General features: G+C 38.3%; 1 protein-coding gene across 6 annotated transcripts in view; it reads left to right on the top strand.

The window, feature by feature from the left end:
* Positions 1-15,305, top strand: part of MIA3 (MIA SH3 domain ER export factor 3) — a 52,303-nt gene that overhangs the window by 17,219 nt on the left and 19,779 nt on the right. For 2 of the 6 annotated variants that reach the window (XM_057728069.1, XM_057728068.1), the window contains exon 1: positions 14,200-14,408. The exons of the other annotated variants lie outside the window; for them this stretch is intronic. In XM_057728069.1, the coding sequence (XP_057584052.1) occupies positions 14,298-14,408 (111 nt within the window). In that variant the 5' untranslated portion in view covers positions 14,200-14,297. Of the gene's footprint in view, positions 1-14,199; positions 14,409-15,305 lie in introns of those variants that run through there. 6 annotated transcript variants of the gene reach the window in all.

Raw genomic sequence — 15,305 nt, 5'->3', positions numbered from 1 at the left:
AATATTTTTCCTTTAGGGTCTGTTATTTCAAGACTTTTGTTAAAAGAAAGGGAGGGTGGTTATTTTCTATTCTTTAAAACAAATGGGCTTTGAGTAAGGATGATCAGGTTTCAGATCCCAGGTTCATCATTTAGAAGCTTGGACAAATTACTAAAGTCTGAACCTCAGCTTCCTCATCTTGAAAATGCAGATAATGCCTACTCCAGTCGTTGTAAGCATTAAAGGAATTGATGACGTCACGTGTCTGATGCAGTGCCTGGCATTTTATAGGATCTCATCCCCTGCCTACTTGTTATTTGAATGGTCAGAGGGCAGTATAAAGACATTGAATACCTAGAGAATTCAGGAGAAAGGCTACCAGGATGGGAAATATGGAGGAAAACCAAACCATTTTTCAGTTTTCTCCATGGTTGTGATAGGGGCAGCCACCCCGGTGAAGGTGTGCGTGACCTGTGCCATTAGAATAATGAAATTTTCAGTGATTAAGGCAGTCTCAGAATTCAGATTTGGTTATCAGCGTGAATCATCATCACTTCTCAAATTTAACAGCCTCCAGATGTGGGAGGAATTCTTCATTTTATTTTGTGGATATGCACAGAGCCCTGTTCTAGGCCTGGGTTGGGGGACACAGATGTGGTAGAGGATGCAGTCTCTGCTTGAGGGATGGTGGGAGAAGATGTGGACATCAATGGCCAGAGAAAGGGGTGCATGTTACAAAGTAACAATGATTGGAAAATTATTGTCAAGAAAGTATTTTGAGGGCCCAGTATGTACAGAGTATTGTGCTAGAAATACAAGAGTCTAAGAGGTATAATGCATAATTCTGATTTCTGAAAGGCTTAAAAAAGGGTGTATCAAATATATATATGAAAATTGGAAAAATGGAAAACCTGAAATAGCTTTTGTAAAGTATCAAATAACTAGTATAGATAATTATAGATAAAGCTGAGGAATAATGGGGTGCTGACTTGTTTGGGAAAACGACACCGAAAGTCAGATGCATAGATCAACAGTGAATGGAATCTCAGGGCTGGGAGAGATATGAGAGGGCAACTAATCCAGGTTCTCACTAACTGCAGTAATTTCCTCTTCTATAGCCCTGACTAGTAGTTATGAGGTCTGGGCATCAACAATTCCTGGTGTGAGCAACCTACCTTATAAGGCTACACATTGCTTTGTTGGCTAGTTAACTCTTATCTTGACTCCAAATTTTCCTGCATATGATTTTTTTCATGTAGAATCTAATTCCTTTTCTACATAGTAATCCTTTAAATATTTGAAGTTATACTTTAATTTTGTGTGTGTGTGTGTGTGTGTTTTAGCACAGAAAATTTCAAAATAGTAATAGTAAAGAGAGAGAATAGTAAAATGAAATCATGGGCTTGTTACTCAGCTGAACGGTAATTCCTTAATATCACCCACTGTTTGACACATTTCAAAATCCCTTCCCCTCCTTTTTATTTGTGTTTTTTTTTTTAACAAATTTATTTATTTATTTATGGCTGCATTGGGTCTTCGTCACTGCACACAGGCTTTCTCTAGTTGTAGTGAGCAGGGGCTGCTCTTCTTTGAGGTGTGCGGGCTTCTCATTGCGGTGGTTTCTCGTGTTGCAGAGTACAGGCTCTAGGGGTGCAGGCTTTAGTAGTTGTGGCATGCACGCTCAGTAGCTGTGGCTCACAGGCTTAGTTGCTCTGCACCATGTGGAATCTTCTGGGACCAGGGCTCAAATCTGTGTTTCCTGCATTGGCAGGTGGATTCTTAACCACTGCACCACTAGGGAAGTCCCCCCCCCTCCTCCTTTTTGAAATTGTTCTTACTTAATTCAGGATCCTCTTAAAGTTCAAAAGTTATAAAGGGTTGATATGTGTCTTAAATCAACTTTAATCAGATATAAATTACATATAACAAAGTGTACCCATTTTAGGAATATGGCCTAATGCATTTTAATATATGTATACATTTATTAAAATGTAAAAACAACCATAATCATACTGGCACAAAACAGAAATATAGATCAATGGTACAGGATAGAGAGCCCAGAGATAAACCCATGCACATATGGGCACCTTATCTTTGACAAAGGAGGCAAGAACATACAATGGAGAAAAGACAGCCTTTTCAATAAGTAGTGCTGGGAAAATTGGACAGCTACATGTAAAAGAATGAAATTAGAACACTTCCTAACACCATACACAAAAATAAACTCAATATGGATTAAATACCTAAATGTAAGGCCAGATACTATAAAACTCCTAGAGGAAAACATAGGAAGAACACTATATGACATACATCAAAACAAGATCCTTTTAGACCCACCTCCTAGAATAATGGAAATAAAATAAAAAATAAACAAATGGGACATAGTGAAACTTAAAAACTTTTGCACAGCAAAAGAAACCATAAACAAGACAGGAAGACAACCCTCAGAATGGGAGAAAATATTTGCCAAGGAAGCAACTGACAAAGGATTAATCTCCAAAGTATACAAGCAGCTCATGCAGCTTAATACCAAAAAAACAAATAATCCAATCCAAAAATCGGCAGAAGACCTAAATAGACATTTCTCCAAAGAAGGCATGCATATGGCTAACAAACATGTGAAAAGATGCTCAACATCACTAATCATTAGAGAAATGCAAGTCAAATCCACAATGAGGTACCACCTCACACTGGGCAGAATAGCTATCATCACAAAATCTAGAAAAAGTAAATGCTGGAGAGGGTGTGGAGAAAAGGGAACCCTCCTGAACTGTTGATGAGCATGTAAATTGGTACAGCCACTATGGAAAACAGTATGGAGGTTCCTTAAAAAACTAAAAATGGAACTACCATATGACCCAGCAATCCCACTACTGAGCATATACCCAGAGAAAACCATAATCCAAAAAGGAACATGTACCACAGTGTTCTTTGCAGCACTATTTACAATAGCCAGGACATGGAATCAACCTAAATGCCCATTAACAGATGAATGGATAAAGAGGATGTGGCACATATATACAATGGAATATTACTCAGCCACAAAAAGGAATGAAATTGAGTTATTTGTAGTGAGGTGGATGGACCTAGGGACTGTCATACAGAGCAAAGTAAGCCAGAAAGAGAAAAACAGATACCGTATGCTAACTCATATATATGGAATCTAAAAAAATGGTACTGATGAACCCAGTGACAGGGCAAGAATTAAGATGCAGGTGTAGAGAATGGACTTGAGGACATGGGGTGGTAGGGGGCAAAGGGGAAGCTGGGACAAAGTGAGAGTAGCATTGATGTATATACACTACCAAATGCAAAATAGATAGCTAATGGGAAGCTGCTGAATAACATAGGGAGATCAATTCTATGCTGGGTGATGACCGAGAGGGTTGGAATAGGGAGAGTGGGAGGGAGTTGCTGGATGGAGGGGATATGGGGATATATGTATAAATACAGCTGATTCACTTTGGTGTACACAAAAACTGGCACAACAGTGTAAAGTAATTATATTCCAATAAAGAGCTTAAAAATTTAACAAAATTTAAAAAATAAAAATTAAAAATTAAAAAAATTTAAAAAACAACCATAACCAAATACAGAACACCTCTTTCATTCAAAAAAGTTCCCTTGTGTACCTTCCCAGTATATCCCCCAAACCACCTGCTCCAGGCAACCACTGACAAAACTTTCTCACTATAGATTAGCTTTTCCTGTTGTAGAATTACAATTGTAAATGGATTTATAGTTAGGAGTGAAATTGCTCAGTCACATGGTAAGTTTATTTTATCTTGGAAACTGCCAAACTGTTCTCAAAAGTGACTGTATCATTTTATACTCCCACCAACAATTTCTAAACCTTCCAGTTGGTCACATATTTGCTAACACCTGGTATTATGAGTCTTAAATTGTAGCCATTCTAGTGGGCATGTCTTTGAGGTTTTAATTGTATTTATCCTGATGCTTTATGGTGTTAAGCACTTTTTCAGGTGGCCATACTTTTTTGTGGGTGTGTGTGAAATAGCTCTTTAAATCTTTTGCCCTTCTTTAAACTGGGGTTTTTTCTTTCTAAATATTAAGGCCTAAGAGTTCTTTATATTCATATATTTTAGATACAACTCCTTTGTCAGATACATATTGCAAATAATTTCTTCCAGACTCTGGCTTGACTTTTCAATTTCTTAACATTGTTTTTTGAAGAGAAAATTTTTAACTTTGATGAGCACCATTTTATTAATGTTTACTTTTATGATAAGAGCTTTTTGTTTCCTGCTTAAGGAATCTTAGGCAATTCCAATGACATGAATATTTTCTTATATTTTCTTCTAGAAGTTTTATTGTTGTACCTTTCATGATTAAGTCTTTGTTCCATTTTGAGTTAATTTTTGTGAATGGTGTGAAGGTAAAGGTCAAGTTTCACTTCTCCCCCGCCCCAAATGGATATCCATCTGCTCCCATACCATTTCTTTCCCCTTCAAATTACCTTGGAACCTTGAGTTGAAATCACTTGACCATATGTGTATGTCTCTTTCTGGACTCTATTCTGTTCCGTTGATCTCTTTCTATCCTAAGACTTTTTGATTACTATAGCTTTATAGTAGGTCTTACAGTCAGGTAGTTCTTTTGCAAAATTGTTTTGGCTACTGCATTTCCTTTGCATTTCCATATAAATTTTAGAATCAACTTATCAGTTTCTACAAAAAAGCTTGCTGAGAGTTTGACTGTTATTATATTGAATTTATAGGTGAGTTTGGGAAGAACGGATATCAACAAATATTAAGGCTTCTAATTAAGATGAACTAAGTTCATCTCTATTTAGATCTTCTTTAATTTCTTTCAGCAATGTTTTGTAGTTTTCAGTGTACAAGTTTCATGAATATTTTGTTTATGTATACCATGTATTTCATGGTTTTTGATATTGTAAATGGTATCTTTTTTACATTTTGTTTACATTTTTTTCTGATATATAGAAATATAGTTGACGTCTGTGTGTTGACCTTGTATCTTACTAAATTTACTTTACTTGTTATCTTACTAAATCATCTATTATTTCTAGGGGGGTTGTAGATATCATAGGATTCTCTTTGTAGATGATCATGTCATCTGTGAATAAACACACCTTTTTAAAAAGGCAGATTAAGTAAAGCATAATTTACACCTGGTAAAATTCACCCTTTCTGTGTACAGTTCTATGAGCTTTCACATTATTTTTTCAAAAATATTTTGTGTTCCCCTTCTCTTGCCTCTCCTCTTAGGACTCTTAACTGTATGTATGTTAGCTCACTTTACATAGTTCCACAGGCTTTGTTCTTTTTTTTAGTCTTTTTATGTCTTTGCTTCAGTTTAAATACTTCCTGTTGCTGTCTTCAAGTTCATTGACCTTTTCTTTTGTGGTATCTAATCTGCTGTTGAAGTACATCAAGTGAATTTTTCATTTCTGATATTTTATTCTAAAAGTTTATAGTTCTAGAAGTTCCACTTAGTCCCATTTTATATCTTCCATTTCTCTCATCCTATGGTCATTTTTTAAAGAATTCTTAAATGTATTTTAAAATGATTCTTTTATGGCCCTTTAAAGCTAATATTCTGTCATCCCTTGCAGTTTCTTGGTCTGTTTTTACAGGTTGATTTATCACTTAGTTATGGGATACATTTTCCTGCTTTTTTCCTGTCTAGAGGGACTTTTTAAAAAATATATATTTATTTATGTATTTATGTATTTATTTATTTATTTTTGGCTGCGTCGGGTCTTGCTTGTAGGACATGGGATCTTCTTTGAGGTATGCAGGATCTTTCATTGGCGCACGGGCTTCTCTCTAGTTGTGCTATACGGGTCTTCTCTTCTCTAGTTGCAGTGCGCAGGCTCCAGGGTGCACGGGCTCTGTAGTTGTGGTGTGTGGGTTCCAGAGCATGTGGGCTCTGTAGTTTGCGGCACATGGGCTCTCCAGTTGAGGAGTGTGAGCTCAGTAGTTGTGGCACACAGGCTTAGTAGCCCCACGGCATGTGAGATCTTAGTTCCCTGACCAGAGATCGAACCTGCATCCCCTGCATTAGAAGGCAGATTCTTTACCAGCGGACCACCAGGGAAATCCCTTGTTTGTTTTTGTTTGTTTGGTTGCTAGGCACTGTGAATGTGAATGTTGTTTGGTGCTTGGATTTTGGTGGCTTCCTTTAAAAAGTGTTGAAGTTTGTTTTGTTAGGCTGTTAAGTTACTTAAGGATCAGCTTGATCCTTTCTAATCTTACTTTTAATATTTGTTAGGAAGGTTTAGTATATAGTTATGTAGTACTTTACTCCAGAGCTAGTGTTTCCCTACTATGATGATATTATGCTTCTGGAATAGAGCATTCATTAAGGTCAGTTCATGCTGATTATCTGGGATACAGATGTCTCCCAGGCCTGTGTTAACTGGGAATTGTTCAGCTTCGAGCCTCCTTATAGTTGTTCTTTTTGCCTTAGTTGTTCTTTGCTGATCCTCAAGGAATCTTGCTTACACAGGTGCTGTTTTGAATTCAGCCTAAGACTGAAGGAGGAAACATCCTTTCAGATTTCTGGAACTCTTTTTCTTTGTAGTTCTTATCTTTCTGGTAATTTCCCTGCATATTTCAGGCACCTCAGTCTCCCTGAACTCTGATCTCTGCCTTTTCATTGAGACTGGTGTATTCTGCTTTGGTTCTCCCTCCCCGTACTGAGGTCTAGAAAGTGCTTCCAGGTAGAAAGCTGGGTGATCATAGGGCTCACCTCATTGGTGTCCCTTCTCTCAGGAGTCACAATCGCATGCTGCCTGTTGTTCTTTATCTGAAAAACTATTTTTTTTCCGTATATTTTGTTCAGTTTTCTAGTTAGTTTTAGTGGGAGGGCAAGTATCAGATTAGTTACTCTATCTATAGATGTCTCCTTTTGTTTGTTTGTTGTTGCAATGTATTCATTGAAAAAACAAATTTGTTTGGCTGCTAGGAGGTACCATAGTGTGGATTTTGCTAACTGCATTCCCCTAGCACAGTTGAACGTTTTCCCTTTATATTTCTTTGTTTTCCTTTGGGAAATATTTCTTGGGAATTGGTTAGTCAGATTGGTAGTCAGATGCAGTTTCAATTTTGTTTGGCAAGAATACTTAATAGATGTTGTATACTTTTATCAGGAGGCATCTAATGTCTAGATGTCCCTCTTTTTTTGATGTTACTAGCCATTGGTGACACTGACTAAATCTGTATTATAGGCTGCAGAATGGTAGTCGTCTGACTATATTGTTCCTGCTTCATTTAAAGGCTAGAATACTTCTACAAAGAGAAACTTATAATCAGCTATTCTTTACATTGAGATTTAGTTTGTATAGTTAAGGCAGTATAAATATTTGATTCTTTTTGTTTAAATACTTTTCAATATAATGAGTTGTCTTCCCAGCATTATCCAAAGATGCCCAAAAGGTTTGTGTGTCTGTGTTTCTTCTCTTTTTTAAAAATCATTATGATGCATAAATTTTAAATATTTGTGTGTGTTACAATCCACTGTAGTTATTCTTCTTATCAGTGTTCAATTTCTCCCATTTTTGGTTAATGGGAGCCTCTTCAGGTTGGCTCCTAGGCCCTTTTTGACACCATCTCGTGGTCACTGATACCTTCCTTGCTTTGTAGTGTAACAAGATGTTCCAAGCTTATTTTGTACATTTCCTGCCCAGATCTTAAAGGAGCTATTTCTGTAAAAAGCCCTGGGTTCCTTTTGGTGGGAAATGGTATTCAGAGGCAAAATTTGGGTACTAAGATTGTGTATTGCTTTTGAGCTGGCCATCATTTCTAGGCCTTCTCAGAGGACAAAGCTAGGAAATACATGGGGATTTTTTATGTGAATATTCATCATGATGCCATATGGGTACTCCCAATCAGAATTCAGGGTGCTAGTGGAATTTTACTTAACCACATCCATCTGACATTGTATTTTCTTTCTCCAGTGTTGGAAATCTCAGTTTTTACTGATATCAACATAATTATTTATTTACCTTATTTTACAGTGTTCACATAACAGTATTAAAAATACCAGTATCAACACTGTCACCAACGATACATTATTGAAAATATTGCAAGGATGGTCTGCAGTTCTTTTTGTCTTTAACCTATGTCCCGCTAGGGTACACCTTAAACAGTTCCTTTATGTTGTTCTGCCACCAAGTTGATACACAGTTAGGTTGTTTCATATTTGCTGTCAATTTCTAGGGATTGCTTTTTAAGATTTTTTGTTTGTTTGTTTTATTGTTATCTAACATTTATAAGAGCCAAAGTCAATTTGTAAAACAAGGTCTATTCAGAGAAGTCTAACTTTTGTCCTAGTTTCATCCAACCTGTTGATACCCTCCTCTGTAGGTAATTTAAAAATTAATTTCATCATCTACCTTCCCATTAAAAAATAAACAAATGATTTCAGCACCTAGCCAAGATAGATCTTTAGGTACCAGCTTTACCCTCCTAACTGAAACAGCTAAAAAGAAAAAAATCAGACAAAATACAGGAAACAATAGTTTTCAAGTTATCAGGCAACAAAGGATAGTAATTCCTGATAGATAGGGGACAAATGCCATGAGGCTGCAGTTGTCACATTTTATTGCACTGAGAGAGTTCCCAGGCTCTGGCATAGAAAGGAGGAACCCTGAGTTGAGGGGATGGAGATGAAAGTCCAGGGAAAGCAAAGCAGCTAGAATTCACAGGGCGGGATACCAAGAGGAAAGAGCTACAGAGAGAGAGAAGACCGTGGGGATCTTTGAGAGGTCCCCTTTGAGTATTCATCAGAGTATTCATCAGCACATGAGTGTGACAAAACTATTCAAGGTCAGAGAAACATCTAAGTGAGTAGAGGGAACAGTTGCTGACACAGGGCCGGGAATGGTACCTCATAATTCTAGGGAATTGGGCAGAGTTTCAGAAGGGTCTTGCCTCAGACTAAATGCTGCTCATGTCTTGCTTAATGAATCTTAAAAGCAAGAGCCAAAAGAATCAAACTGTTTCCAGTAATTTACCTGCATCCTAGGACAAAGCTTAAGAATACTTGTGTTAGTCAGGGTTCTCTGGAGAAACAGAACCAACAGGATATACGTATAGGAAGAGAGTTATTACAAGGAATTGACTTACACACAGATGAAGACTGAGAAGTCCCGCAACTGCAGTCTGCAAGCTGGAGACCCCATAAAGCTGGTGTTACAATCAGTCCAAGTCCAACAGCCTGAGAACCAGGGGAGCTCATGATGAAATTCTAGTCCAGGTCTTAGGACCTGAGGCCCAGGAGCACCAAGAGTAGAAGTCTGAGGTTCTAGCTCAAGAAATCAGGAAGAAAGGAATGAATTCCTTCTTCTGCATTTTTTTCTATTCAGGCCCTCAATAGATTGGATAATGCCTGCCCACACTGGGGAGGGCAACCTACTTTACTGATTCCATCAATTCAATTGCTGATCTCATCTGGAAACACACACAAATATATCCCAAAATAAGATTTAACCTGGGTACCCCATGATCAGTCAAATCGACATAAAAATTCACCATCACATTTATTCCTAATGTATGGCATCCAGTCATAGATTACCAGGCATGCAAAGAGACGAGAAAAGATGACCCATGATGAGAAAAATCAGCCAATCAAAACCAACCAAGAACTGCCAGAGATGTTAGAATTAGGCAAGGGTATTAAACAGTTATTACACCCTATTTCAGATATTAAAGAAGTTAAGTAGAGACATAAAAGTTTTTTTTTTAAAAAAAGACCCAAATAAAACTTATAGAGATGAAATGCCTGAGGTGATAAATATACTGGGTGGGATTAATTCTAGACTAGAGTTGTAGATGAAAAGATTAGGGAACTTGAAGATACAGCAAGAGAAGCTATCCAAAATGAAACACACAGGGGAAGAAAGACTCAAGAAAAAGAACAGGTCATCAGTGGGCTGTGGGGACACTTTCAAGCAGTCTAATAAATGTGTAAATGGAATCCCTGGAGGAAAGGATAGAAGAGGTGTTCAGAAAATTATTTGAAGAAATAATGGGTGAGGGACTTCCCTAGTAGTACAGTGGATAAGACTCCACGCTCCCAATGCAGGGGGCCCAGGTTTGATCCCTGCATGCCATAACTAAGAAGCCTGTGGGCCACAACTAAGGAGCCTGCCTGCCACAACTAAGACCCAGTGCAACCAAACAAATAAGTAAATAATTTTTTTCAAGAAAGAGATAAATAATGGGTGAAAATTTTCCAAAATTTATGAAAATTGTAGATCCACAGATCTGAGAAGTTCAGTGAAACCCAAGTATAAGAAACAGGAAGAAAACTGCACCAAGGCATATCATAATCAAGTTGCTCAAAATAAATGATAAAGAGTAATCTTAAAAGCAGCCAGAGAAAAGAGACATTTTAGGAACTAAGATAAGGTTGATATCAGATTTCTTGTCAGAAACAGGCATGGGAGAATATGGCAGAGTAATATCTTTTAATATACTTGAAGAACAATATTGTTGATCTCCAATATCATACCCAGAAAAATATTTTTCAAAAACAAAGATTAAGTGAAGATTTTTTTCTAACATATAAGAGCTGAAGGAATTCACCAGCACACCTGCACCATAAGAATAATTAGGCATAAGGAAAATGACAGCAGGTGGAAATCATGGAGCTATACAAAGGAATGAAGAATGTCAGAAATGGTAGCCATATGGGTAAATATATAAAACCATTATCTCATTATTTAAATATCTTTAAAAGTTAATTTACTGTTTAAAGAAAAATATTATCCATGCAGAATGGAGTTCAGAAAATATGTAAAAATAAAATGTATGACAACAGTAGAGTAAAGGTCAGGAGAGGGAGAAGTGGTAACAACTCCTGTAAAATTCTTATTACCTATGTGAAGTAGTATAGTATCACTTGAAGGTAGACTGTGATGAGTTAAAGATGTATAGTATAAACTCTAAAGCAACCACTAAAATAACAGAACAAGGAGTTACAGCTAATAAAACAACAAAGAAGATAAATTAGAATCATTGAAAAGACTATCCAAAAGAAGGTAGAATAAGGGGGATAAGGGAACAAAGAACATATGGGACAAATAGGGGAAAAGAAAAAAAAAGGTGCTAGGCTTAAACTTAACCATATCAAGCCACAGACCAGGAGGGAATGATTGCAAAGCATACATCTGATAATGGACTTATATCCCAAATATGTAAAGAACTCTCACAACTCAGTAAGAAAGCAAATAACCCAGGAAAATAACAGTTCACCAGAGAAGATATTTGGATAGCAAACAAGCATATTTTTTAAAAAACTCAGCCTCATTAATTATGAGGGAAATGCAAATTTAAACCACCATGACTAAACAGTGACTAAAATTAAAAAGACGAAGTGTTGGAGAAGTGGAGGAACTGGAAATATCATATACTGCTGGTGGGGATATAAAATGGTACAACCACCTTGGAAAACAGTTTGTCAGTTTCTTAAAAAGGTAGACATACACCTGTCAAATGATCCAGCCATTCCTCTGCTAAGCATAAATTATACATTCATAGAAGGCCTTGTATATCAAGGTTCATAGCAGCTCAATTTGTAAAAGTAAAAAACTGGAAAAAATCCAAATGTCCATCAGCAGGTAAGGAAGTAAATTTGTGATTTGTCCCTACAATGAAATGCTACTAGGCAGTAAAAACTAATGACCTGTTGATGTATGTAGCAACATGGATGAGTCTCAAGTTATACTGAGTGAGAGAATCCAGAGAAAATAGAATACATAGTGAATTATTCCATATATATAAAATTTTAGAAAATGCAAACTAATCTGTAACATCAGAAATTCTGCTTGAGGGCAGGGAGGTGGGATTACCAAGGAGATGAGGAGACTTTTGGAGGTGAAGGATATGTTCATTATCTTGAATGTGGTGATGGTTTCACAGATGTATTCATCTGTTGAAATTTACCAGATTGCGTACTTTAAATATGTGTAGTTATTGAATGTCAATTTTACCTCAAAGCTGTAAAAAAAAAATTATTTCTTTTTATTTTCTTAGGTAAAACTATCTATACTTTTCTCCACCCCCTTTAAAAAATATATGTAATATTCTAGAAATCTTACCTTAGCAGTATATAGAATTATTTGATTTCTTTTTTTCCAGTTTCATAGTACAGTTGACCCTTGAACAATACGGGTGTGAATTGCTTGGCTCCCTACTTATATGTGGATTTTTCTTCACTAAATGCATACTACAGTACTACACAACCCGCAGTTGGTTGAATCCTCGAATACAGATGGAGGATGCCGAGGAACCTCAGATAAGGAGGGCCCAGTGACTATAAATTATTTATATAGGGGGATTTTTGACTACACAGAGGGTTTGTACCCCTAACCTCTGTGTTGTTCGATGGTCAACTGTATACTTTAATGTATTCAACAACTTTTTTGTCTATGGACAGTTTGGTTATTTCCAGTCTTGTCATTTTAAATAATGCTGGAATAATATGGTTTTCTGCGTGTATCTTTCCAACATTTGTTGTTATATTTCTAGTATCTTTGAGATAGAACTTTAGAAGTAGGATTGTTGCATCAGTAGGCACTTACACAGGTAATTTTGGGGGATGTTGCCAGGTTACTGTTCATAGTGGTTGTATTATTTTGTATAATGATCAGCAATGTATAAGAGTATCCATTTCCTCTGCATTCTCTAAGAGAATATGTTGTCAAATGTTTGGATCTTGCCAACAGAGGTGAGAAATGGTATCTCAGTGTAGGTTTAATTTGTATCTCTTTTATTATGAGTGAGACAGACCAAGTTTTCCTTTGTTTGTGAGCTATTCCTACTTCTTTTCCTGAGGACTGTCTATTTTTTCAGCGCATTTTTCTATAGGTTTGTTGGCCATTTTTTTCTCCATCTATAAAGTTCTTTATATTTTAGGAATAGTAACACTTTGTGCTGTGTTACAAATATTTTTCCTCCGGTTTTCATTGTCAAACTTTGCTTATTTTGTGTTTTTGTCCAAGAGCTGGACAAGTTTTTTTTTTTTATTGCTGAGTAATCAAGTTTACAAATCTTCTCTCTTGGATTTTGAGACATAATTAGGAAGGTTTTGCTCACTCATAATACATCCATATTTTTTTCTAGTACTTGTTCTCATTTTTTACATTCCGGTTTCTGACCTATTTGGAATGTATCCTTGTGAATAGTGAGGAAAAGACCCAATTTTTATCATTTTCCATCTGGTTATCCAGTTATGCCAACACTACCTTATTAAAAAGTCTACTTTTCCCCCAGCGGACTCTTACTGTACCCTAAGTTGCCAATGCAGTTGGGTCTGTTTCTAGTTTTCTCTTCTGTTCCATGGTCTGTATGTATTCTTCGGCAGTAGCAGCATACTGTCATAATGGTAGAGCCTGCCTTAACCACCCCCGCCCCTACCCCGGCCCTTCTTTTTCAGGCTTTTCCTGCTCGGTTGTTCTTCTGAATTGACTTTATGTTAAACTCGTAGACATACCTTTAAAGATCTGCAAACATCGTTTTTTCCCCATGTTAACTATCCCTAGTTTCTTTAACTTTTAGAACGCGATTACCGAACTATTCCTTGTCATTTTCCACAAGTCCTATAACCCAAAACTGACCCCACTGGCATAGGTATGGTAATGACAAGATTCCCCTAGGATTAGACGCTTTAGAGGGGCATCACCAAGAATGTGGGACACTGTGGACATTCGGAGGCGAGGAAAGGAAAAAGTAAGCAGGGGACTGGAGAGGACCGGGAAGGAACCCGGAACCTGGCCGAGGCAGAGTGTGGTCCATCAGAGGGAGCAGGAGCGGCTTCTCCTTTCCTGTGCGGGCATTTAGGGCAGGTGTCTAGCATCTCTGCACCTGGTGACAAAAGGGTCCAGCTCTGGACAAGCGTAAGTGGCCGGCCTCTCTCCTTTCCCCCAGCGTCCGCCCATTCTCCTTCTCGAAGCTCCCGGGCCCAGGGAATAGCGCTTTCTCTCCCACTTCCTGCCACAGGGGAGTCCCTTCATCTCCGCCTCCCGTTCCTTGGTTTCTTCCGCGCAGGTCTCTTCGCTCTCCTCCCCCGTCCCGCGCGACCGTTGGTTCCTTCCGCTGCGAGTCCCGCCCACCGTGGGCCCAGCCTCCGTAGACCCGGGGCTGTGTCTGATGACGTGTTCTACAGGAGGCGTAGGGCGGAAGTGGCCGCGGCCAGGGAAGGCGAAGTTCACTCCCAGTCTCCGCCCCCTGAGCCTGGTCCTTTCCGAAGGAGGAAGCAAGCGGTGACAGAGAGGGCGTCCGGTGCCGCCGCGCGGGGAAGCGTCGCCTCCGCTCCGCTGTCCCCTCACGATGGACTCAGTACCTGCCACTGTGCCTTCTGTCACCTCTTCCCCGGGGGACCCGGAGCTTCTGGGACCCCTGTCGGTGCTCTACGGGGCCCTCATAGCCAGGCTCCTGGAGGTGACGGTCCCCCACCCCCCAGCTCTGGCAGGCGGGTGGATGAGTCCTGAGCGGAGTGGGTACACTGACGGGGCAGAGGAGAAATAGAGTGTGTCAGGCCCGAGACGGGCAGGACGTTTCGTTGCTGTTTAGGGAGATAGTGGGAGCATATTTGAGAAGGTTCTGTGGCGTGTTCATTTTTTAATTGAGTACTTGTGTCAGGCCCTGCGATACTTTCTGGTACACAGTCACGATCAAAACAAGCGAGCATCACGTACCTACGTGTCCGTTTCACTTGATCCTCGGCACCGTTGGGGGATGGGGCCAGTATGATAGTTGACCTGTAGGGCCGGGAAAAGTGTAGAAGCAGACAGGAGTTGAATGCACTGTCTTAGAGGAAACATTTAAAATGAGTTTAAAGGTTTATTTAAAACATTGAGTTTATAGAAAACAGTTAAATTCGGAGCAGTCTGTCTAGACCGGTTAGTTATCAGGAACTGTTTGAAGTTTCTCAGTGTTTCTATGTAAGTAGACAACAATGAAGATTTCAGATCTTAGAGGAAATGCTGATTATGTGTGTTGTTTATTATCACTTTGATTTTATTTGCAGCCATAAAAGTTTCTATACTGTGTTTCAGCTTTTTGTTTTGTTTGGCTTTTAAGTCATAAAAATCAACTAAGAGTAAAGTATGATCCAGAGGGATTCTAGCCATGTGTTGGACAACATTGATGTGTAGGGCCTGTTGCAAAATGGAAATATGGGCTCAACTTAAAGACATTTAGATTTATAATGTTTAAAAATACTTCAAGCTAAACAAGAAATAGCTGCCAATAGTCTCTTTTTTTGAAGCGTTGGAAACTATTGAGGAACTTTGGATAAATATCTAATGCAGATTGAATTAGATTTCTGCGGCTTAT

The sequence above is a fragment of the Hippopotamus amphibius genome, chromosome 3, assembly GCF_030028045.1.
Source record: "Hippopotamus amphibius kiboko isolate mHipAmp2 chromosome 3, mHipAmp2.hap2, whole genome shotgun sequence".
Lineage (NCBI taxonomy): Eukaryota > Metazoa > Chordata > Mammalia > Artiodactyla > Hippopotamidae > Hippopotamus > Hippopotamus amphibius.
This window is presented reverse-complemented; position numbering and strand designations above follow the sequence as displayed.